Genomic DNA, 22,903 nt, shown 5'->3' with positions numbered 1-22,903 from the left:
AGGGGAGAGAGGAGGGTCGCTGGACATGGGTGGCTGCAGGGGGGCCAGGGGAGAGAGGAGGTTCGCTGGACATGGGTGGCTGCAGGGAAGCCGAGGAAAACCTTGCTAGTGCTCGTTTCATTTGTGTCAGAAACGGGCCTTTTTTACTAGTTATTATATAAAAAGTACGATCAGTCTATTGTTTATTCCTCAGTGGGTATTCCAGCTAGACTTAAGAAATGGAAGACCTTAGGTCGTTATTTAACTTCTAGTCATTCAGAGAGGTAAATCTCAGCTTTTGTAATTGTAAAAAGTACTCATGTATGTGTTATGTTTTGTTTTGAAAACAGTGTTATATTTGAAAAATTCAATAAAAATAAATTTAAAAAAAAGAGTTACCATGGATGTTATTTTACAAATGTCTGTTAGATATTAAAAGCAAAAATCAGCATGAAAGTTCTGTTAATGAAACAAAAGATTTTGGAGAATTTTTTTATTTATTTTAAATAGTAACCAATGGAGCCGAATTTTGCCAGGGATGGAATTTATAAAGAAATGAATCTTAGATGACCTTTTCTTTAAACTGGATTAACATAATACATTAGTGGCCAGCCTGTGGGTTTAGGCTGCATGCAGAATCATGGGTGTGGTTTGAGGCAGTACTGGAGCTTTATGGATGGTTCATGACATTCGTACTCTATAGGCAGCCGTTCCTACTCATTCTGTTTCCCTCTGCTCTAATTCCTCCAGTCTATCCAGTAACAGAGAGGGAGTGGTCTTGAACTTCTGGGTGAATTAGGTAATATGGTGAAAGGGAGAGGAGATAAGAGGTGAACAGGAAGCAAGTGGATCAGCAGTGGGAGTGAAAGACAGTCTTTCAAAATCTGTATTGCAGTCTACAGAAGTTTTCCTGAGGAACTGGCTGAGCTCTTGGTACCTATGAAAAGTAAGAATCAATTTACGTTTGTAATTCTTATTATATCAATATTTATATATTTACTTTCAGTGAGATGTTTTTCCATTCTTTTAACACCAAATGGGGGGGGGGGGGGGGGGGGGGGGACGACATCTGTAATTGTCTTAATATCAGCATTTACATATTTACTTTCAGTGAGATGCTTTTCCCATTATTTTTAACTCCAAATGGGAAAAAAAAACCCATCTATGGCTAATTACGTAGCCCCTGCTCTTTGTTCTTAAATATCATATTAGGTCTGTGACAATTTTGTAACATTTTTAATGGATATTAAGAACATTTAAATTATATATTATAACAATGGCACTGGCCCTCTTGCACCATTTAGTCAGTTGATATATAGTTTGATAGTAAGGTCTAATATGTTTTTTTCTTTTTATGTTGGAGATGGTTCTACTTATTCACCAGCAGCCTGTATGCCACATAGTGAAACATAATTTGAACAATAATTGATTCAAAATTTATTTTGTGGATGTTAGAATTAATAAAAGGGATTAAGAGAAAAATGAGGAAAAGGCGGGCTCAGAAGGCATCCGGAGAAATGCAGAGCTGGAAAAGCAGTGAGTGAATCGGTTGAGAAGTGTTAGGATGGAAAGAGGATCAGATAACTTAAATGAAAACATGACTGAGTCTGAATTCTCCAGTGGGTTTTGTTTGATAGTGATGATGTGTGTGATGGAGATATCACAAGGGCAGACGAAAGGGGAAAGGTAGAAAGGAAGGGGGTAGTGGATGGATCTCTCATTAGTTAGAGAAATACACATTTATGATCTACCCAGAATAACAGAGGTCTAAAGGGGAAGCCAACTAAGCCAGCTTGCACAGAACAGCAGTATGGTTATGTGAAGTCTCTAAAAAGACCGTCATTAAATGGACTTGGGGAAAATTCATTATTTCTGGGATAAGCAGTATAAAATGTTTTGTACATTTTTGGGATCTTGCTGGGTATCTGTGACCTGGATTGGCTACTGTTGGAAACAGGATGCTGGGCTTGATGGACCTTTGGTCTTTCCCAGTATGGCAATACTTAGGATTTATTTACCACCTTTTGGAAGAAATTCACTCAAGGCAGTGTACAGCAAAAAAAAAAAAGTCAAACATAAGCAAAAGACAATTACAGCAGTAAAAATATTCAAACAACAATACAAAGTATGGCATAGTATGTTACATTACAATGCCAACACAACACACAATAAAACATTTTAATAGCATAGGGTGAAAGCAAAGATGGAACATATAGATAGATAGAGTAACAGGAGTAAGAAAATAAGGGACTGAAGAGTTGCAAATGAGGTCAGAAAGGTTCTTGAACATTATCTTGGCTAGGGTAGGAATGGATAAACTTGTCCTGCTATATATCTATATATATATAATATATGCAGTCGGTGTCATTTACTTCTTCTGTTAAAGGCCTGGTTGAATAGCAAATTTGGCTTTTGCACACTATCAGGCATAGTAAGAAGAAGGTGGCAGCTCACCTAATATGGGTGGTACGTTCATTTGGCCACATTCCCTAGTTAATGGGGAAAAAAGATTAGGTACTTCCCAAACCAGTGGGCTTTCTGGATATCCACCATGACTATGCACAAGATAAATTTGTATGCATGTGAGCCTCAATATATGCAAATATATCTTAGGTTTTCAAGATATTCACTATGATTAAACATTTCTGGCTGTGGGGACCCTGGGACAGGTTTGAGAAGTCCTGCACTACAGGCAGTAAAACTCATACAGTAGTTAGCTGGAAATTTTCGTTATGCCGAGGGGCCAAGAAAGGGTGCTAGCCAGGTATTTTCAGCTGGGCATGTGTAGTATGTTTTGTTTCTTAATTAAAAGCTGCTTACATTCGGCTGTGTTTTGAGAGAGCTTTGTGGTGTGCATTGGGAGAGGCTTCCTTCTTACGAGCTAGAGAACCATCATTTTTTTTTTTACTAAAATTATCAAATTGATGGGTCCTTTTACTAAGGTGGCCTGCGGTAGTGTAGGCACATGTTTTGGACGCATGCAGAATAATTTTTCATCGAAAATGGACATGCGGCAAAATGAAAATTGGCGCGCGTCCATTTTGGGTCTGAGACCTTACCGCCACCCATTGATTTAGCGGTAAGGTCTCGCACGTTAACCGGGCGGTAAAGATCTACACGCACAAAATGCCGTTTACTGTCCGGTTGCGCCACCTGCCAGAAAATAAAAAGTATTTTCTTGTTCGCATAGGGGACGTGCATCAAAAATGAAATTACCGCCTGGGCCACGCTGTAGCTGGGCGGTAATCCCAAATTGACATGCATTGGGCACGCGTAAGCGCCCATGCGGCTTCGTAAAAGGGCCTCTTACATTCTAACAAATAGGTTAAAGGAAATGGCGATATTCAAAATCGGTAAAAAAGAAAGAAATTGAAAAACAATTCCAAAACTTTGTTGGTCCACTTTTTTGTCATTTTGAGCAGTGCGATTAATTTTGTTCATCAAGGTAAGATTCATGGGAGAGGCTTCCTTTTTAGGAGCTGGAGCACCACATCAACTCACGAGTGAGTTTTGGCACAGGAATAAACATAAAGGAATCCTGTTCAGAAGGAATGGATCCTCAGAAGCTTAGCCGAGATTGGGTGGCAGAGCCGGTGGTGGGAGGTGGGGCTAGCAGTTGGAGGCAGGGCTAGTGCTGGGCAGACTTCTACGGTCTGTGCCATGAAAATGGCAGAAACAAATCAAGGTCAGGTATACACAAAAAGTAGCACATATGAGTTTATCTTGTTGGGCAGACTGGAAAACTCTTTTTATTGGAAAAAACTAAAAACAAATAACATACAAATCAAAAACAAGCCCCTAGCTATACACGGTCCTCCTATCTATGTACACCCCCTCCCCCTCCTCAATAGTACAGTGGAAACTGTTTATTAGAAAGACCAAAGAAAAAAACCGGACATGCAAATCAAACCCCAGGCTCCTAGCTAGACATGGTCTGCCTATCTATGTACACCCCCTCCTCAATAATACAATGGATCAACCCCCCCCCCCGACCCCCCACAACCCCTTCAGACAACTGGCACACAATCCCCTGGGAAGCATGTCCCCTCATGGCGGCTTAAGCCTCACGTGTCTCCACCACCTCGAAGCCACCCCCACCCCTTTTTCCACCCTTTCCCACTTCGCCGCTTCCTGCACCGCCCTTACCACATCCCAGCTGACTACCTCCGCCGGCCGGACCTCCTGGTACAGGGACACCCTGCAGCGCGCCATCCAGAGGCAGTACCGCAATATCACCGAAATCAGAAAGCGTGTTACCGGATCCCCGCGTCCCTCTCCACCTTCTGGGCCATACACCCAGTCCGCATAGCTGTAGTTGCGGAAACTGGGGATCTGCAGCAACGAGGAAACCCGGTCAGAGACCTGGACTGTAAATGGGCACCTCACCAGGAAATGCTCCATCGTCTCTTCAGTTCCAGCACATTCCTCCCGTGGGCACCCTCTATCCCGCACATTGCGATATTTCAAATTTCCTCGGACGTACAGTCTACCGTGAAAGGACAGCCACGCCAGGTCTTTATACTTCACCGGGATGCGGTTCGAAGCAATCAACCGTAACCCGTGCTGCATCCGTGGGGCCGGCGCGTCCCTCAGCGCCAGAGGAGCTGAGAACACCTGCGCCCGTACTCTATCCATCCAGACCCCCCGTTGTCCTGCCTTCACCTCCCCCACCGTCAGCCCCCACACCCTCACCAATTTCACTAGGGTCTTGCAATAACTCACCCCCCCTGGAGCCCCCCTTCGCAGTGCCACTACCCTCCCCCCCTCCCGCCATAGGTCCCAATATCTCGGCCACCACTGCAGGACACTCCTAGCCCACCCCGGTGGCTCCCGCCCTACCGCCCTCCCCAGATTGAACTGCAGGAACAAAGCGCTGAAAAACAGGACTGGGTTTATCATGCCCCCCCCCCCCCCTCCCTCCTAGGCAGATAGGTAACATTCCGTTTTACCGGATTCGTCCTGTTGCCCCAGAGCAGCCAGAAGAACACCCCATACAAGGCCGTGTACCGGCTCTCCGGCAGCAGGCAGATGTAACTGACGAACAGAAACAAAGGAACTAAGTGTGCCTTGATGAGCTGTACCCGCTCCCCCATGGTCATTTTCCATCCCTTCCATCTATCCACCCTCCCCTTCACTTCTTGGAGACACCTATCCCAGTTGTAGAGCCTATAATCCCCCTTCTCGAAGTATATTCCCAAGACCCGTATACGTTCCACAGCTGTAGGAAACCTACCTCCCAACTCAAATTGCAGCCCCTGATCCCCAACCCACAGGCTATTGGACTTTTGAAAATTGACCTGCGACGCTGTTGCCTGCGAGTATTCCTGGATCAGGTTCTGCAATCTACCTCCCTCCCTCTGGTCCGCTACCCACACTGTAACGTCATCTGCATACGCCACGACCCTTAACTGGTTATTGTCCCCCACCTCCACCCCTTCCAGCCCCTCCGCCCCCCCCTTCTCCAGCCGTCTTATAAAAGGGTCGATGGCGTATGCATACAACAGCGGGCTGAGTGGGCACCCCTGTCGGACCCCTGCCCCTACCTCAAACCCCTGCCCTCTCCACCCGTTAACCAGGGGAAAACACCCCGCATGCCGATAGAGTAGCTGTAATTGCTCTATCCAACCCTTCGGAAACCCATAGCGCTCCAGAATGCTCCATAGGACACCCCACTGCACTCTATCAAACGCTTTTTCCTGGTCGAGTGTTACCAACAGCCTACCATGCCCTCCCACTCTACTGCGTTCTACCCCCTCCCGCACCCACGCTGCAGCTTCCAAGACCCCTCTCCCTTTAACCCCACATGCTTGCGAGGCTGCTAGCAAATCCCCAGACACCTGCCTCATTCTCTGGAATAGCATTCGCGCAAAGATTTTTCGATCCGTATTAAGCAGTGCTATAGGCCGCCAGTTGGCCAGCATCGCCGGGTCCTTCCCCTTACTTAGTAGGATAAGAGCCGCCTCTGTCAAGGAACTAGGCAAGGAACCCTCCAACTGGGCTGCCCCCCATACCCTCACCAGGATCGGCACCAGCTGCTCCTTAAAGGCCTGGTAGAACTCAGTTGTTAGCCCATCCGGCCCCGGCGAGGTCTTCCTGTGGAGCGCCCCGATGGCTTCCTCCACCTCCTGTTCTGTCCACGGGTTCAAGAGGGCCTGAAGCTGGGGTCCCCCGTGACCTATCCCCAGGGTTCCTTCCATATAACACTCCATCTGCTCCATATCAATCTGCTGGGCTGAAAGGAACGCCGCAAAGTGGTCCCTCACTGCCCCCAGAATCCCCTCCTTGGTGTCCTGCAGGACCCCCTGTGCATCCCGCACCCCCTCCATCACCCTGCGCGCCCTCCGCTCCCGGCAGCATGCGAAGGGGTCCGGGCTACACATTTTCCCGAAGTCCCGCTCATACACCAAGGAGGTGTAGCGGTTGTACTGTACCTGCTCCAGGAGTGCTTGGAGATCATGTATTTCTTCCTCCCTCCCCCCTTGTGAAATCAATGTGTCCCTCTTTTTCTTTATTGCCATGCCCAACTTTGTCCTTTCCCTCCCCTCCCTTCTCGCCTGTCTGAGAAAGAATCCCCGCGTTCGTCTTTTCACTGTATCCCACCACTCCCCCAATGACTGAAATGCCCCCTGCACTGACACCTGATCTTCCAAAAACCGGCGGTACTCCTCCCGCACCTGCTCGCTACCTAACCACTTTAAATTTAGTCGCCATAACCCCCTCCCTGGCCTCTGCGCTGCCGCCCCCCCCCCCACCTGAAGGAGGACCATGTGGTGGTCTGAAAAGTCCACGTCCACGGTTCGTGGACCCCCCAGACAAACCCCCTTCTTTACCAGGAATCTATCGATTCTACTTTTACACTGCCCTCGAAAGAACGTGAACCCCTCCTGTTCCTCACAGAAGGCCACATGCGCGTCTACCAGCTCCGCCTCCCGCATGATCCCTGCCAGCCTCACCCCGTCATAGCCCACCTGTACCGATCGTCCCCCACTATCCTTTTTCCGCAATATGGTGTTAAAATCTCCCCCCCAGACTACTTGGCGCGAAGTGTATAGGTAGGGCTTGATCTTCCCAAAGAGGAGCACCCTTTCCTTCTTGCTTTGGGGCTCGTACACATTCACCACCCTCAGTGCTCTATCCTCCCAAATCGCATCCACAACAAGACATCTCCCCACCCCCAGCTCCACCACTCGCTGAATATTCACCCGGTGGGACTTAAATAAGATCCCCACCCCACCATACCTCTCCCCCGCCAACCCCCACACCGAGGGACCCCACTTCCAGGCCCGCCTTGCCCGCCTGATCACCTCAATGGACCGCAGCCGAGTCTCCTGGAGCAGGAAGCAATCTGCTTGGACCCTCGCGAACCAGTCATACGCTAAACCCTGCTTCTTCGGAGAGGCGATGCTGGCCACATTCAGCGTGGCAAATGTCAACACTAAGCCTGCCATCCTCATTGCGAGTCACGGGTCTGCTCACTCCCAACTTCTTTCCTTATCTCCTGGGATACCCCCTTCTTACCCTGAAGCAGGTCCTCTGCTATGCGGTCTACATCATCCCCTGCCAGATCCCCCTCCCCCCCCCGCAGCCGTCCTGTCTGCACCTTACCCCCCCCTCCCCCTTTCTTCCTTCCTTTCTTCTTTGCTCTATCCGGACCCACCCCCTGATCCCTCCCTCTCCCCTCTTCACCCCCGCCCCCTACCTCCTCCTCCGAGTCCTCCACCTCCCCCAAGTCCTCCAAGTCCTCCAGATCCTCCTCTAGCTCCACTCTGTCCCCCAAGCCTGCACTTGGGCCTTCACCACCTGCCCGGCCCCCTCAGCTTTCCTCTTACTCCCCTTTCCCCTCCCTCCCTCCCTTCCCTCTTCCTCCTCCCTCACCCCTCCCCCTCCCCCCAGAGCCTTCCCGCCCTTCTTCCTACCACCAGTACCCTCCTCCAGTGCTTCCTCATATTTCCGTTTGCCCTCTCCAATCCCCCCTGCCGCCCCCTCTTCCTCCATTAACTCCACCTCTTCTCCTTCCCCCTGTTCTTCCTCCTCCCTCCCAACCTCCCTATCCTCCTCCTCCTCCTCCAACACCTGAAATCTGTTCCTCCCCCTCTTCCCCTGCAGCGACCCCTCCCTGCCCACCCCTACTTTCCCCCCCCTCCGAAACTTCCCTTTCCTCTGTGGCACTTGTACCCACTCCCCCTCTCCCCCCTGCTCCACTCCTGACCCAGCCCCCTGCCGCCCCCCCTCCTGCATCCCCTCCTTCTCCCCCCCTTGCCCCTCCCTGCCTATCACCCCCTGCCCTATCCCCTCCTCCATTACCCCCCCTCCCCGTCCCTTCCCCCACATATCCCACTCGTTATGGGCCGCCCTAGGGCAGTTCCGATATGCATGGCCTAACCCGCCGCAGAGGTTGCACCTGATCGCGGTGCAGTCCTCTGTGGCATGCTGATCCCCGCATCTTCCACACTTTACCACTGGGCATGACATGCTGAAGTGCCTAAACGAACCACATCTGAAGCACTGCCGCGGCTGCCCCTTGTAAAAGCACAGTATCCTGTCACGACCGATAAAGGCAGCCGAAGGAATGTGCTGGACCACATGGCTCTCCTGTCTCAATTTGACCAGGGCTCCCCAACCTCCTGCCCAAACTCTGCTTGGATCCGGTAACTTTGTAAGTGGGGATCTCAGCTCCGCGTACCTCTGTAGCCAGTAGGCTAAATCTGCCCCAGAGATAGACTCATTTCTCACGAGCAGGGTGATCTGCACCAGGTCCGGCTTGCTGACTGGAATGGCCCTGAGGTCCCGCCACTCCCCCTTTCCCCTCACCCCCTCGTACCTTTCCCAGAATATTTCCATCCCCCTCTGGGTCATGAAGCTCAAGTCATATTCTGGGATGTTGATGGGGTGTATACACGCGTAAAAGTCATCGGGTATAAACCCCATCCCCATCACCAGCCTCAAGACCCGATCCCTGGAGGGCATTGCCCCCTCCCCTATCCATTTGAGCTGTACCACATTTCGCCGCTTAGGCAGCTGTCCACCCCCTGTCCCCGCTCCCCCCCAACCCCTCCCTGGGCCCTCAAAACCACCCGATCTCCCCCCCTCCCTCCTTCCCCCTCCCTGGACTACTGCCGCAAAGGACTTGGACCCCAGCCCCCACCGCCCCCCCTCCACACTTGTTCCAGCCCTTCCCTCTGCCTCCCCCCCCTTCTGTCCCTCTGCCCCTCCCCTCATCCCTCTCCCTTCCTCAATATCCACCGCCCCCTCCCCCTCCCGTTGTCCCCCGTCCCCTTCCCTCTCAGACAAACATCCAGCAACGTCCATAGTCAGTTCTGCGGCTTGGGCTGCCTCCAACTGATTGTCCTGCCCATCACCACTTCCTGGAACGTCCCTGCTCGTCCCTGCCACTGCAGGCTCCAGCCTCTGGGCTAATCGCCTCCTCTCCTCTGTCTCCTGGCGATACTCTGGCACCTGCCCAGTCAGGTCTGCAGCTGGCGATACCAGACTCCCTGCTCGCTCTGCCCCCGAACTCCCTCCAACCTCCGGCACCAGGGGCGAAGCCTCCGGAACTCCGCCGCTCCCCTTGGCTCCTCGCTCCCAGCCGTCCTGCTGGCAGGTCTGCTCCACCACCCGCTGCACATCTGTTAGACTTGCCATGTCCACTTCTGTAGTCAACGAAAGTCTCTCAGCAATCGGGTTACTTCCCCCTTGCTTCTGGTGCAGTCCCTCCTGCGTTCTCCCAATGGCTTGCGCTTCCCGGGGGCATGGCTTGTCTGTTCCTGATTCCGCCACAGGCTGGCTGTTAGCACCCCCCGATTTCACCTCTTGTAATGGACAGCTGGTCAAATGAGCTCCCAGCTGCTGCCCGCTCCTATTCCTCTCTCTCCGACCCCTCTCCTGTAAACCGCCAGCTACTCCATGCTCAGGGAAGACATCCCCTGCTCCCGGACTTCGTGGGCGGGGCTTCTCCAGATGCCATGCTGCTTCGGTTTCCACTTCAGTCATTGCAGACCCGGCCAAAAATACCGGAGTCTGCCTCTGCTGACCCTTTTCCAACAGGGCCTCCTTCACGGCAACTGTCTCTGCTGTTTGCACAACTGCAGGTAAGCCCTCTGAGACTTCGACCACCACCTCTGTAGAAAACAGGCTGCTACCTGCGTCTCCCTCTGCTGCCTCCATTATCTGGAGTTTTGAAAAGTTACTGAGTTCTGTCCTCCCCTCCACAGGTAGGATCTCTACTCCAGCCCCCACCTCAGAGCCATGTCCTGCCGCTGCCTCCTTATCCTCTGGCTGCTGGGTAAGTGCTCTAGACTGTGTTGCCAACTGTCTCATGTATTTTAAAGTGGGGTCACCTCTGAACCCAGACAACTCTTTTGAGTCTAATGCTGCTGAAGACACTGAAGCTTGCTGCAACTGTAGTGTTCCTGAACCCCCAGACTGTGGTATTGAAGCCATCCTTTCTCGGTTAACATAGAGCTCCCTCAAAGGATTCACAGAGCCCTTTTTTAAACAGTTCAACAAGTGTTCTTTTTTTCCCCAACAACTTTGATATCCGGGCTTCCTCTTTAACATACATTTGTCTGTGCTCCGCTGGGGCAAATTTACACATAGTTCTTGCCATTTTCAGACGTTTTCCTAGCTCCACTACTTCTTTTTCCACCAGCTTAATTCGTCTTACAATATTTACCACACTACTTGCTGGATCATCAGGGTCATAGCTCACTTCAAGGAACTCCTCATCTGACGATCCATTCTCCTCACTCTCACTCTCAGCTGCCTCCAGCAAAGGCTTCTGGCAAACTTCCATCGCCTCTTCCTTCTCCCTTCCTTGGAAGCGCCCTTCTGGGGCCTGTACTATCTTCCTCCCCCCTCCACTGTCTTCTCGCTTACCTTCCGCAAGCTGGGCCATGGAGGGGGAAATGCTCTGGTGGCCTCCACTGGGCTGCTTCTCCCTTCGGTCCACTGGACTCCTTTCCCTTCTCCCGGTAGTCAAACCAGGGAGAGAGCCACTCCTTTCGGCCTTCTGGTCCCGGGCCCCAGGAGGCCCCATAGCCTGGGACTTTCCTGAGGCCTTCTCCCCAGGGACCCTCCTCATCTTTGGGGAGGGAGCTAGGTCTCACTCCCTTTCCACTGGAAGTCAGCAGAGCTCTCTAAAACACCTCCTTCCTCCTCAGCAGACTGGATGGACCGTGCAGGTCTTTTTCTGCCGTAATCTACTATGTTACTATCCAGCTTATAATTGAAAGTGATCACCGGCCATTTCCCGACACAAATCGGGAGATGGCTGGCGATCTCGGAAAAGCGGCGAAATCGGTATAATCGAAAGCTGCGTTTTTGACAGCATCGCCGCTTTCCCGTCGCCTCGCCAGCGAAAGTTCAAAGGGGCGTGTCGCTGGCTAAGTGAAGGCGGGGCGTGGGCGTGGCTACCAGATGGCCGACTTTCACCAATAATGGAAAAAAAAACCCGGCGATAAGCAGTATTTCGCCGGGTTTACTTGGTCCTTTTATTTTCAGGACCAAGCCTCAAAAAGGTGCCCCAATTGACCAGATGACCACCGGAGGGAATGGGGGATGACCTCCCCATACTCCCCCAGTGGTCACCAACCCCCTCCCACACTAAAAAAATAAAATTAAAAACCTTTTTTGCCAGCCTGTATGCCAGCCTCACATGCTGTACCCACCTCCATGACGGCAGAATGTGTTCTATCCTCCGACAGCCTTTCCCTGGTTGTGATGTGGCTCTCGGGTGAGTGTGACACCTTTTCTGTTAGCTGCACTGCAGAGTCACATCAGCAATGCATTGTGGTGGGTGTAGGGTACTGGGCTGTACTCCCATGGTGCTTTTCCCCCTGCTAACTGGGTCAGAGTGTGCCCTGTTTTGTTTCCGGTAGTCCATGAGGTAGTGGCCATTTTTGTAAGCCAGTTTTAGATCCCTTTCATGTGTTAGCCACGTTAGAGAACTTAGTTCTTACCTTGAATGTGGCTGAAAGAGGGCATTGTACACCATTCTGCCAGTTCTGACCTACTGCTAATCTCAGTACCAGGAAGACTCTTTGCCAGTGGGGCACAACCTCTGATCTGCAGTTAACTGTGAGTAAGCGTGCTTATTCAAATAAAGGACTTTTTCAAAGAGATTAGTGTTCAGGTGTCAACTGGTGTGGCAAGCTTATACAGCAGCAACAAGTCCTGTCCCTGGAGCACGTGCACTTAAGGCAGGTGGACCCAGACCCCTCCCCCCACCTGTAACACTTGTGCAGGTAATGGGAGCCCTCCAAAACCCACTGTAACCACATGTCTAGGGTGCCCAGTTGGTGTCCTGGCATGTCAGGGGGGACCAGTGCGCTACAAATGCTGGCTCCTCCCAGGACCAAATGGCTTGGATTTCGCCGGGTTGGAGATCGCCGGTATTTTTTTCCATTATCGCTGAAAAACAAACCCGGCGAAATCCACGCCATTTGGCCGGGCTAAACCGTATTATTGAAAAAAAAATGGCCGGCCATCTTTTTCGATAATACGGTTCCGGCCAACTGTAGCACCGCCACCATAATAGATTGCCAGCGACATTCGATTACGCCCCTCCACGAATAAGCTACAATAAATGAATCTTGCCTTGATGAACAGCATTAATTGTATAGCTCAAAACTGACAAAAAATGGACTGAGTGAATTTTGGGAAAGTGCTCAATTGTCACATCCTACAAGTCCACCACTGAAGAAGGTCATGGAATTTCAAAACAAAATAAAAAGAAGCAAAGAACATTAGCAAAATTTGGTATATCCCAACCAATATTACCTGCTACTTCTTTCTTAAAGTACCCATAAACCGGTATATTAACTCGATACACTTCATAATTACTACTACTACTACTATTTAACATTTCTAGAGCGCTACAAAGTGTACGCAGCGCTGTACAAACACAGAAGAAAGACAGTCCCTGCTCAAAGAGCTTACAATCTAATAGACAAAAAGTAAAGCATTTAAATTTAAAATATTTAAGCAGTCAAGCACAAGAGAACAGTCACAGAAGGACAGAAGATGTTGAAGGGTGGTCAGTGTGATTAGGTGTAACTCTGGTTGGAGTAGTGGGAGAAGGTGATAGAAGAATAGAAATGGGTGAGGTAAAGTAATGAGTGGGTTGATAGGGAGGTTATATAAGACATGTCACTCTAGGGGTGGGTGGGTAGAGGGGTAGGGTGGGTAGGATTAAGTCTAAAGCAGGAGAAGGTATTCTCTGCAGCCTATCTGTGAGATGGAAAATGCTCTCTGAAGCTGCTGCTATAAGTTGTTAGTTTTCTCTCCCTGAAAGAGATCCAAGCCACACCCACGAAGTTCAAACTGTCAGTGGGGAGGGTGAGGGGAGGAAATGGCAGTGCTTGATGAAACCGGTATATTAACTCGATACACTTCATAATTAACGCTCTCTTTGTCCCCCCCCCCCCCCCCCAACAAAAAAAATTCCTTAATTGTGATGGTTCTAGAAATATAAGTTTTAGCTTGAATTTTTCATAATACATTTCCTCAGAAACTTAAAGCAAAACCCCAATTTTAACACCAATCCAAGCACCCATTATTTTACTTTACCCTGCTTGTGGTTATTTAGGGACATCTTCCTCCAGAATAAAACCATGGAAATTGTGATGGGAGAGTGAAACCCAAATAGACTAGCTATTTTTCTAATGGTGGGTTGTGCCATTAATTAGACTGTAAGCCGTTTTGAGCGTCCCCTTGTAAGCAATATATAGAGGGCATAATCGAACGGCGCTGGTGAAATTGAGGGCTGGCCATCTTCGGGGCCGGCACCGTAAGCGGGCGGAGCCAAGCGTATGTACGAAATACTCTTGGCGCCAGCCAAATCGCTTGCCGGGTTTAGAATAGGATCGCCAGGTGTAGATGAGATGGCCGGCTCCGATTTTCAGCCATAATGGAAACCGGACCCGGCCATCTCAAACCCAGTGAAATGCAAGGCATTTGGCCGTGGGAGGATCCAGCATTTGTAGTACACTGGCTCCCCTGACATGCCAGGACACCAACCGGGCACCCTAGGGGGCACTTAAAAAATCTTTTAAAAAAACCCAAAATTAGCTTACAGGTGCATAGCACCCTTCCCTTGTGTGCTGAGCCCCCCAAATCCCCCCCCCCAAACCCACTGTCCACAAGTCTACACCATTACCATAGCCCTAAGGGGTGAAGGGGGCACCTACATGTGGGTACAGTGGGTTTTGGAGGGCTCAACATTAACCACCATAAATATAACAGGTGGGGGGTGGGCATGGGTCCACCTGCCTGAAGTGCAGTGCACCCACTAAAAACTGTTCCAGGGACCTGCATACTGCTGTCAGGGAGCTGGGTATGACATTTGAGGCTGGCAAAAAATGTTTTAATTTTTTTTGTGTGTGTGTGGGAGGGGGTTGGTGACCACTTGGGGAGTAAGGGGAGGTGATCCCTGCTTCCCTCCGGTGGTCATCTGGTCAGTTGGGGCTCTTTTTTGGGAATTGGTCCTAAAAATACATGGACCAAGTCCGCCCGGCAAAATACTCGTTCGAGCTGGCGGGTTTTTTTCCATAATAAGGTGAAGCCGGCCATCTCGTAACCCCGCCCCACTCCGCCCCCCCTTCCCGCCTTCGCTACCCTACCAACACGCCCCCTTGAAGGTTGGCCGGTGCCGCAACAAAAAAGCAATTGGGGCCGGCCAAAATCAGCTTTCGATAATGCCAATTTGGCCGGGATCGAGAGATTGCCAGCGATCCCTTTTGAAAATAAGCCTGATAGTAACATAGTAGATGACGGCAGAGAAAGACCTGCACGGTCCATCCAGTTTGCCCAACAAGATAACTCATATGTGCTACTTTTTGTGTATACCTGACCTTGATTTGTATCTGCCATTTTCAGGGTACAGACTGTAGAAGTCTGCCCAGCACTAGCCACGCCTCCCAACCACTAGCCCCACCTCCCACCTATGACCCGTGTTTAATTTCCTCTCATACCGTTTGCATATGATCTATTTCACCAGCCACTTTCACAGTCACCCAGGGAGTGCAGTTAACTATGTGGTGCATTGCACAACAGTCTGGTCTGGCTGGCACATGGACTCTGCTCTGAGTTCACCACCACCTTATCTGGTCAAAGTGCAAGTTCCAGCCCAGCTGCAGGGTGTTAATACAACAGTATTTCCTTGATCAGAGAACATTGTTCATAACCTACGTGACTGTAACTACAGAAACTGAATATTTAGCCGAGATGTCTGCAGAGTGAGTATCTCTTCTGAATTCATTTCTCTCTCTTGAACAGTTGTTAATCAGACCAAATTTATGGTTTGGGGGCCAAAAGACCTTCAGGTTCTCTAAGTGTTTGACAAAGATGATACATATAGGGTGTATTCTCGGGACAGCGGGGCTGGAAGCTCCTTGCCCTGACATGGCTCATTTTGGGAACTTATCTCTGATTGAGTGTGACATGTTAAGATTTTGATGAATGTCTTTTTTCATCAGTGAGGTAGTGTCTAGGAAATCAATGCAGAATGAACATAGTTTTTTTATCCCCCTCCCCCAACTGTTGGTGGTTTCATTAGTTGGAGGAGTATTTTCAAAGTACTTAGACCTACAAAGTTCCATAGGTTACCATGGAACTTTGTAAGTCTAAGTGCTTTGAAAATGAGCCCCATATAGGGGCATTTTCGAAAGGGTCGTTCATGTTTTGATATGAACGTCATCGCAAAACGTCCCGATCTAGGGGCAGGGAACCCGTATTTTCAAAACAAGATGGATGTCCATCCTTCATTTCGATAATATGGTCAGGGACGTCCAAATCCTGAAATTTGGTCATCCCTAGATTTGGTCGTTTCTGATTTTCGGCGGTAATTGAAACCAAGGACGTCCATTTCAGAAACGACCAAATGCAAGCCCTTTGGTCGGGGGAGGAGACAACATTTGTAGTGCACTGGTCCCCCTGACATGCCAGGACACCAATTGGGTGCCCTAGGGGGCACTGCAGTGGACTTCATAAATTGCTCCCAGGTACATAGCTCCCTTACCTTGTGTGCTGAGCCCCCCCCCCCCAAACCCACTATCCCCAGCTGTACACCACTACCATAGCTCTAAGGGGTGAAGGGGGGCACCTAGATGTGGGTACAGTGGGTTTGTGGTGGGTCTTGGAGGGCTTGCTGTTTCCTCCACAAATGTAGCAGGTGGGGAGGGGGGTATGGGCCTGGGTCCACCTGCCTGAAGTGCACTGCACCCACTAAAACTGCTCCAGGGACCTGCATACTGCTGTGATGGACCTGAGTATGACATCTGAGGCTGGCATAGAGGCTGGCACAAAATATTTTTAAAGATATTTTTTGAGGGTGGGAGGGGGTTAGTGACCACTGGGGGGAGTAAGGGGAGGTCACCCCCAATTCTCTCCGGTAGTCATCTGGTCATTTCGGGCACCTTTTTGTGCCTTGGTCGTAAGAAAAACACAACCAGGTAAAGTTGTCCAAGTGTTCTTCAGGGACGTCCTTGTTTCTTTCGATTTATGGGTCGAGGACGTCCAAGTGTTAGGCACGCCCAAGTCCCGCCTTCGCTACACCTCCGATACGCCCCCTTGAACTTTGGTTGTCCCTGCGACAAAAAGCAGTTGGGGCCGTCCAAAATCAGCTTTCGATTATGCCAATTTGGACGACCCTGTGAGAAGGACGCCCATCTTCCAATTTATGTCGAAAGATGGGCGTCCTCCTCTTTCGAAAATGAGCCCAATAGTCACCTAGAATACCAAGATGCTGGGGGTGGTAAAAGGCTGCCTAGTACTTTGATATACCCTATCCCCCCATCAATATGATCCATAATGCATCTCTTTGTCTCTCCCACCATAGCTGGCAGGAAGTATTCTGTAATCCACTGCTCATATCATCAGGCAGTGTTTCCCAAACCTGGTCCTGGAGGCATCCCAGCCAAGCAGGTATCCACAATGAATATTCATGAGACAGATCTGCAAGCACTGTCTTCACTGCATGCAGATCTCTCTCATGAATATTCATTGTGGATATCCTGAAAACCTGACTGGCTAGGGTGCCTCCAGGACCAGGTTTGGGAAACACTGCCATAAGGTATTTCAGTTCAGAGGGAACATCTCTGAGAGGAACTCATGTGGATCTACAGGAACTGATCTGTACATCTGTTGTTGTCTTGCAGGTCACAGCTAGTATTACGGACAAAGATGGAGTATGCCATGAAGTCTTTGAGCCTTCTTTCTCCCAAGTCCATCTCCAAGTAAGATGACTTCTGTGTTGTGTTGGGTCACCACTTCTTCTTTACTGCTTGCCAGGCAGTTATCAAATGATGCTCTGACTTTTCATATACATTAAGAACGCTGTGTCCATTGCACAGTGCCACTAGTCAGTGGGGCTGTAACTTTACTACTTATCATTTCTATAATGCTACTAGATGTACGCAGCGCTGTACACTTGAACATGAAGAGACAGTCCCTGCTCGACAGAGCTTACGATCTAATCATGACAAACAGGACTAATAAGGGAAATACTTAAGGAGGGAATGATAAAAACAGACATGGGTACTGAACAAGTGAATAGGGGTTAGGAGTTAAAAGCAGCCCCAAAAGGTGGGCTTTTAGCCTAGATTTGAAGACATCCATAGATGGAGCTTGATATACTGACTCAGGAAGTCTATTCCAGGCGTATGGTGCAGCGAGATAAAAGGAACGGAGTCTGGAGTTGGCAGTGGAGGAGAAGGGTATACATAAGAGAGATTTACCTGATGAACAGAGTTTCCTGGGAGGAGTGTAGGGAGAGATAAGAGTGGAGAGGTTCTGAGGAGCTGTAGAGTGAATGCACTTGTAAGTCAATAGGGAGGAATTTGAACTGTATGTGGAAATAGACAGGGAGACAATGAAGTGACTTGAGGAGAGGGCTAATATGAGCATAGCGACACTGGTGGAATATAAGCTGAGCAGCAGAATTTTGAACAGATTGAAGGGGAGAACGGTGGCTTAGAGGAGACCTGTGAGAAGCAAGTTGCAGTAGTCTAAGCAAGAGGTGATAGGAATGTGGATAAGGGTTTTGGTAGTGTGCTCAGAAAGGAAAGGACAAATTTTGGTGATATTATAGAGAAAGAAAGGACATGGTTTATTAGTCTGTTGGATATGTGCAGAGAAAGAGAGAGAGGAGTCAAAGATGACCCCAAGGTTATGAGCTGATGAGACAGGGAGGATGAGAGTGTAATCCACAGAGACAGAGAATGGGGGAAGAGGTGGGCTTTGCCTTAACAAATTGCTATGTTTATATACTAAGTACTACTGTTATCCCTCACTAACCCCCATCCATCTGTGTTGTAGAGGATTAGCAAATGTTAGTCAACCACCATTTTCCTGACTCCCTTATTGCTTTTGCTAGGTGTGTTTCTGTCAGTGCCTCTATGACTCAGCAGCTGTTCTCAGGTCCTGTTACTAAAGTGCGACCTTATCGTGTCAGTAACTGGGACCGCAGTGTTAAGAAAGGAATCATGGCTGACAGCCTGAGTGACCTCCTCGATAAGGTGAGAACAAAAGCAGCTCCTAGGGCCTGTTTCGCTAATGATTTGCCCCCATTCTGCAATCATAAATCACATGTATTTCACATTCTCTGTCTCCTTGTCTCATTCCCTTTATAATTTCTCTTCCCTTAGTTAAGATCTTTTTTTTTCTTTTATTCTCTGTTACCTTCTTTCAGACTTTCTAGTTTTTCTTCCTCTGATGGTTTTTACTATACTTTACTATTTGTCTTTTTTCCCGTGATCTGTCATGTTTACCACCTGTTTTCTCCCATCCCTTTCAGCTTGGAGAAAAGACAGCTGAGGGGAAATATGATAGAGGTCTATAAAATAATGAGTGGAGTGGAACGGATAGACATGAATCGTTTGTTTACTCTATCCAAAAAATACTAGGATTAGGGGGCATGTGATGAAACTACAAAGTAGTAAATTTAAAACAAATTGGAGAGAATGTTTCTTCACTCAACGTGTAATTAAACTCTGGAATTTGTTGCCAGAGAATATGGTAAAGGTGGTTAGCTTAGCAGGGTTTAAAAAAAGGTCTGGACAGCTTCCTAAAGGAAAAGTCTATAGACCATTATTAAATTGACTTGGAAAAATCCACTGCTTATTTCTGGGATAAGCAGCATAAAATGTTTTGTACTTTTTGGAGATCTTGCCAGGTATTTTTGACCTGGATTTGCCACTGTTGGAAACAGGAGGCTGGGTTTGATCGACCTTTGGTCTGTCCCAGTGTGGCAATACTTATGTACTGACTGTGCTTCAGGCAGCACACACAGACTCTCAATGGCTTGAAGGCTGCAGGAGCCTCTCCTCTGAAATGACCAGCAGGGCTGCTTCTTGGCTGAAAGGAGCTTTCAGTGAGGCAGACTTGCCTTCCCTGTTTCCCTAGGCCTTTTCTACAGCACATGCAGCCATGGTCGACCTCATCAAATACTCTGTACCACAGTCACCCGTGGCCTGAGTGAAAAGGCCCATATTTAGGTTTATGGACCTGAGTGGGTCTATATCTGTTTCACTATTTCACATTGCTGTCGCAGTCTCTATTTTCTTCTAGTTCCCAGCGTTCTCGCTCGTTCTTACCCATCTCTTTCTTATTCTTTCTCATTTGTATCTTCAGGTGCAGCAAGCTCTACTGGTTACTGGTACTTTCACTCTGGTTCTAGATGAGGATGGGACAGATGTTGATACTGAGGAGTTTTTCCAGTCCCTGGATAATGGATCTGTTTTAATGGTGCTTGAAAAGGGGCAGAAATGGAGACCAAATGAAGTAAGCAATGCCTTGAGAGATGCAGCACACTCATTCAGGTTCACAGTACCAGCAAAATTAGGTTATAAATAGCTTGGCTTTTGAATCTGTACCTGGACAAAATCAAGCTTCTTCCTCTGGATTATGAATTATTATTTGCCTGGAATGGCTGACCTCAGAGCCAGAGTTCTATGTAATTGTAAATTTAGAAGAGTAGCTTAATTATTCTTCCCTCTTTCTTTCGAGATGGGTATTCTAAGCATGAAAGACTAACACTATTTTCATATCCACAGAATGCTGGTTACCAATTCCTAGCCTCCAATAAGCCTCACAGGATCGATTTGGCTCGTGTCACCTTTGACCTCTATAAGATGAATCCCCGTGATTTCATCGGCTGCTTAAATGTCAAAGCTACATTGTATGGCACTTACACATTGTCCTACAATCTGCAGTGTTACGGAGCTAAAAGGATCATGAAGTAAGTGGACGTTGCTTTTGAATTGAGGCTTTATTTTCTCCCTCCTGTATATAAAAAATATAGCTGTTTACAGATTTACAAGGTCACTGTCCTTCCCTTCAGACCAGTCACAACCTTTTTTTATTTTAACATTTCTTTTCATACTCTTATTTTTGTAGAGAAGCATTACGGTGGGGACTTTTCACCATGCAAGCCACTGGCCATATGCTCTTGGGTACATCCTGTTACATGCAACAGCTTCTGGATGCTACAGAAAAGGACCTTCCCCTGGAAGAGAAACCTTCATCTGCACAGAAATACCTAATCCCTTCCTGTTATCGGAAGATGCTGCAGTAACTGCATTGTTACTCATAACTTATGATATGCCTCAACTCACCGGGAGAGAAAGGCACACAACTCAAACTTCATGAAAGATTCACACTCCACTGCTCTCTCCACTTAAGGTGGTAACATGACATTAAGCATATGGAAAAGATGGTGGTTTTACAGCAACTCTCATCGGTTTCCTCTAATGAACTTGAAAACAAACCTTAGTGTAATGAACAATAGAGTACAAAGTAAACTATATGCCAGAGTAGTTTCAGAGCACTTTATTCCAGGATTTCCATTATTTTGTTTTTCTGGGTTATAAAACCCATGGTGCTGTCTACTTTCACCTATTCATAAGCCAATGAACGATATCTGTGCCTGCTGTATGTGGGGCCAGTAATTTCTTCTCTCCCCCCTCCCCCCCCTCCCCCCGATGTCTAGAAGTTGTGACTGACATCACCGTATTGAGTAAAGCTGACTGTCAAATGGTGAGGCTGTTTCCAAAAAGCAACTATCCATCCTAGCTTAAGCAAGACTTTTCGGGAAATGTGTCTAATCTTAACTGGTTCCAGTAAAAGTAAAGAAAAAAAGAAAAACAAACTGAACACTAATTAATGAAGCTAATGTTATATTCCTAACAGGGAAAAATAGAAAACTGAAATTTTAAAATTCATCCTGTAACTCCAGTAAAGGTGATACAGGCAGACCCCACACTAGGAGCCCTGTTCACTAAGCGTGCTAGCGTTTTTAGCGTGTTCTGATTATCATATGCTAAATGCTGTCACCCATAGGAACATATGGGCGACTCTAGTGTTTAGCGTGTTAAAAACACTAGTGCACCTTAGTAAACAGGGCCCTAGGTCTACTTTTGGATTGGCTGAATACCCCAGACTTGGTCTAGAAACAAGTGTAGGTGGCGTTATGCCAGCAGCCCTTTTATAGCACTAAAATTTGGTTTATTTTCATAAATGCAGTCGTACTGAATAACAACACTTTATTGTGTTGAAACCTATTTTGATTCTAAAGTATGTATGTGAACATTTTGCATTCCCAGGAAATAAATCCTGGAGCTTATCATGCTTATGAAGAGACCAGTCACAACTTTACAAAAAGCAAATCTCAGGTTCTGGCTGTAACTTTTAAGAGCTTCTCCTATGAGTGGCTAAGAAACTGTGATTTCAGAGCTCACTCAACATCTTAGAATTTGGAATTAGTGGGAGCCAGTGAGGAGAATCGATGCAGCATCAGATACTGAGTCTGCCTGCTACGATCAGAAGAGTGGTTATATTCATGTAGTCACATACTTATGACTATTCTTGTTTACTGTAGTAGAGAAATGAGGATGCTATAACTTAATGATTTGTGTTGGATTTAGGAGTATGAAAGGGTGAACAGTGCAGAATCATCTATTCTTGCCCTCATAGCAAACACAATTTCTGCTGCTATTAAAATAGCTAAATGATTTTTATTATAATCTTTGTATTATATATTTATGTATGTACATTTACCTGTGTATTTATATTACAACACCATCTTTCATCTGCCTTTTTTCCAGTGTATTTCATTCATTATCAGGCTTGTGCACAGTGAATTGGGAAATATTACTTTGCAGCCTCAGCATCTGAAAGGACTTCCTTTTATTTTAGTGCTAAAATCTGAATATTTCATTTAAATGAAATAATATTTACATCAGTGCTTCTCAACCCTCCTCTTGAGGATTACCACAGTGCATATGCATGAGACAGGATTGACATACAAAGGATCTGCAATAAATGTAAATGCATATTCATTGAGGTTATCCTAAAAACCTGACTTGGATAGGTTGCCTCCAGGAGAGGGTTGAGAATTGCTGATTTAAATGACCCTTTCCTACTGCACTTTTGTTTTTGTTTTTTTAAGAATAGCTTCCCTTATTCCATCATATAACCTTTGCTGTACATTTAGTTCGCCTTACATTTTAAAATGGATAATTCCCTTGTTCTCATAACTTGCTAAGCATGGCCTTACCCAAAAATGTGTGACATGTATATATTCTGCAGGATCGCTTTGAGGGGTAATGGCAGCACAATATATTTCGAGTCCTGGTAATGTGTTAGGGGCCCTTTTACTAAGCCACATGGAGGCACCAATGTGTGCCCAACACGCGTCAATTTGGAGTTATTGCCCGGCTACCATGTGGCCCATGTGGCAGTTTAATTTTTAATGCACGTCTGCTACGTGCGCCAGAAAATATATTTTATTTTCTGGTACGCGGCGAAAATCGGGCGGTAACTCCGACTTGATGAGAGTAGGCGATTACCGCACAGTTAACGTGAGAGACCTTACCGCTAAGTCAATGGCTGGCGGTAAGGTCTCAGACCCAAAATGGACACGTGTCAATTT

At 47.8% G+C, this 22,903-nt stretch overlaps 1 protein-coding gene across 2 annotated transcripts; it reads left to right on the top strand.

Annotated features, from left to right (window-relative positions):
- Window positions 1-901: 901 nt before the first annotated feature.
- Window positions 902-21,117, top strand: CIDEC (cell death inducing DFFA like effector c). 2 transcript variants are annotated; one of them, XM_030208552.1, is made up of 6 exons: window positions 902-925; window positions 17,133-17,210; window positions 18,350-18,491; window positions 19,606-19,755; window positions 20,028-20,212; window positions 20,371-21,117. In XM_030208552.1, the coding sequence occupies exons 2-6, from the start codon at window positions 17,158-17,160 to the stop codon at window positions 20,546-20,548; spliced, it is 708 nt and encodes a 235-aa protein (XP_030064412.1). In that variant the 5' UTR covers window positions 902-925; window positions 17,133-17,157; the 3' UTR covers window positions 20,549-21,117. The 2 variants fall into 2 exon arrangements, with proteins under 2 accessions (XP_030064412.1, XP_030064411.1); XM_030208551.1 differs by lacking the exon at window positions 902-925 and adding an exon at window positions 15,125-15,212.
- The last annotated feature ends 1,786 nt before the right edge of the window (window positions 21,118-22,903 follow it).

Source organism: Microcaecilia unicolor, chromosome 6 (genome assembly GCF_901765095.1).
Source record: "Microcaecilia unicolor chromosome 6, aMicUni1.1, whole genome shotgun sequence".
NCBI lineage: Eukaryota > Metazoa > Chordata > Amphibia > Gymnophiona > Siphonopidae > Microcaecilia > Microcaecilia unicolor.
The sequence above is the reverse complement of the archived record's forward strand: the minus strand, read 5'-3'. Positions and strand labels throughout refer to the sequence as shown.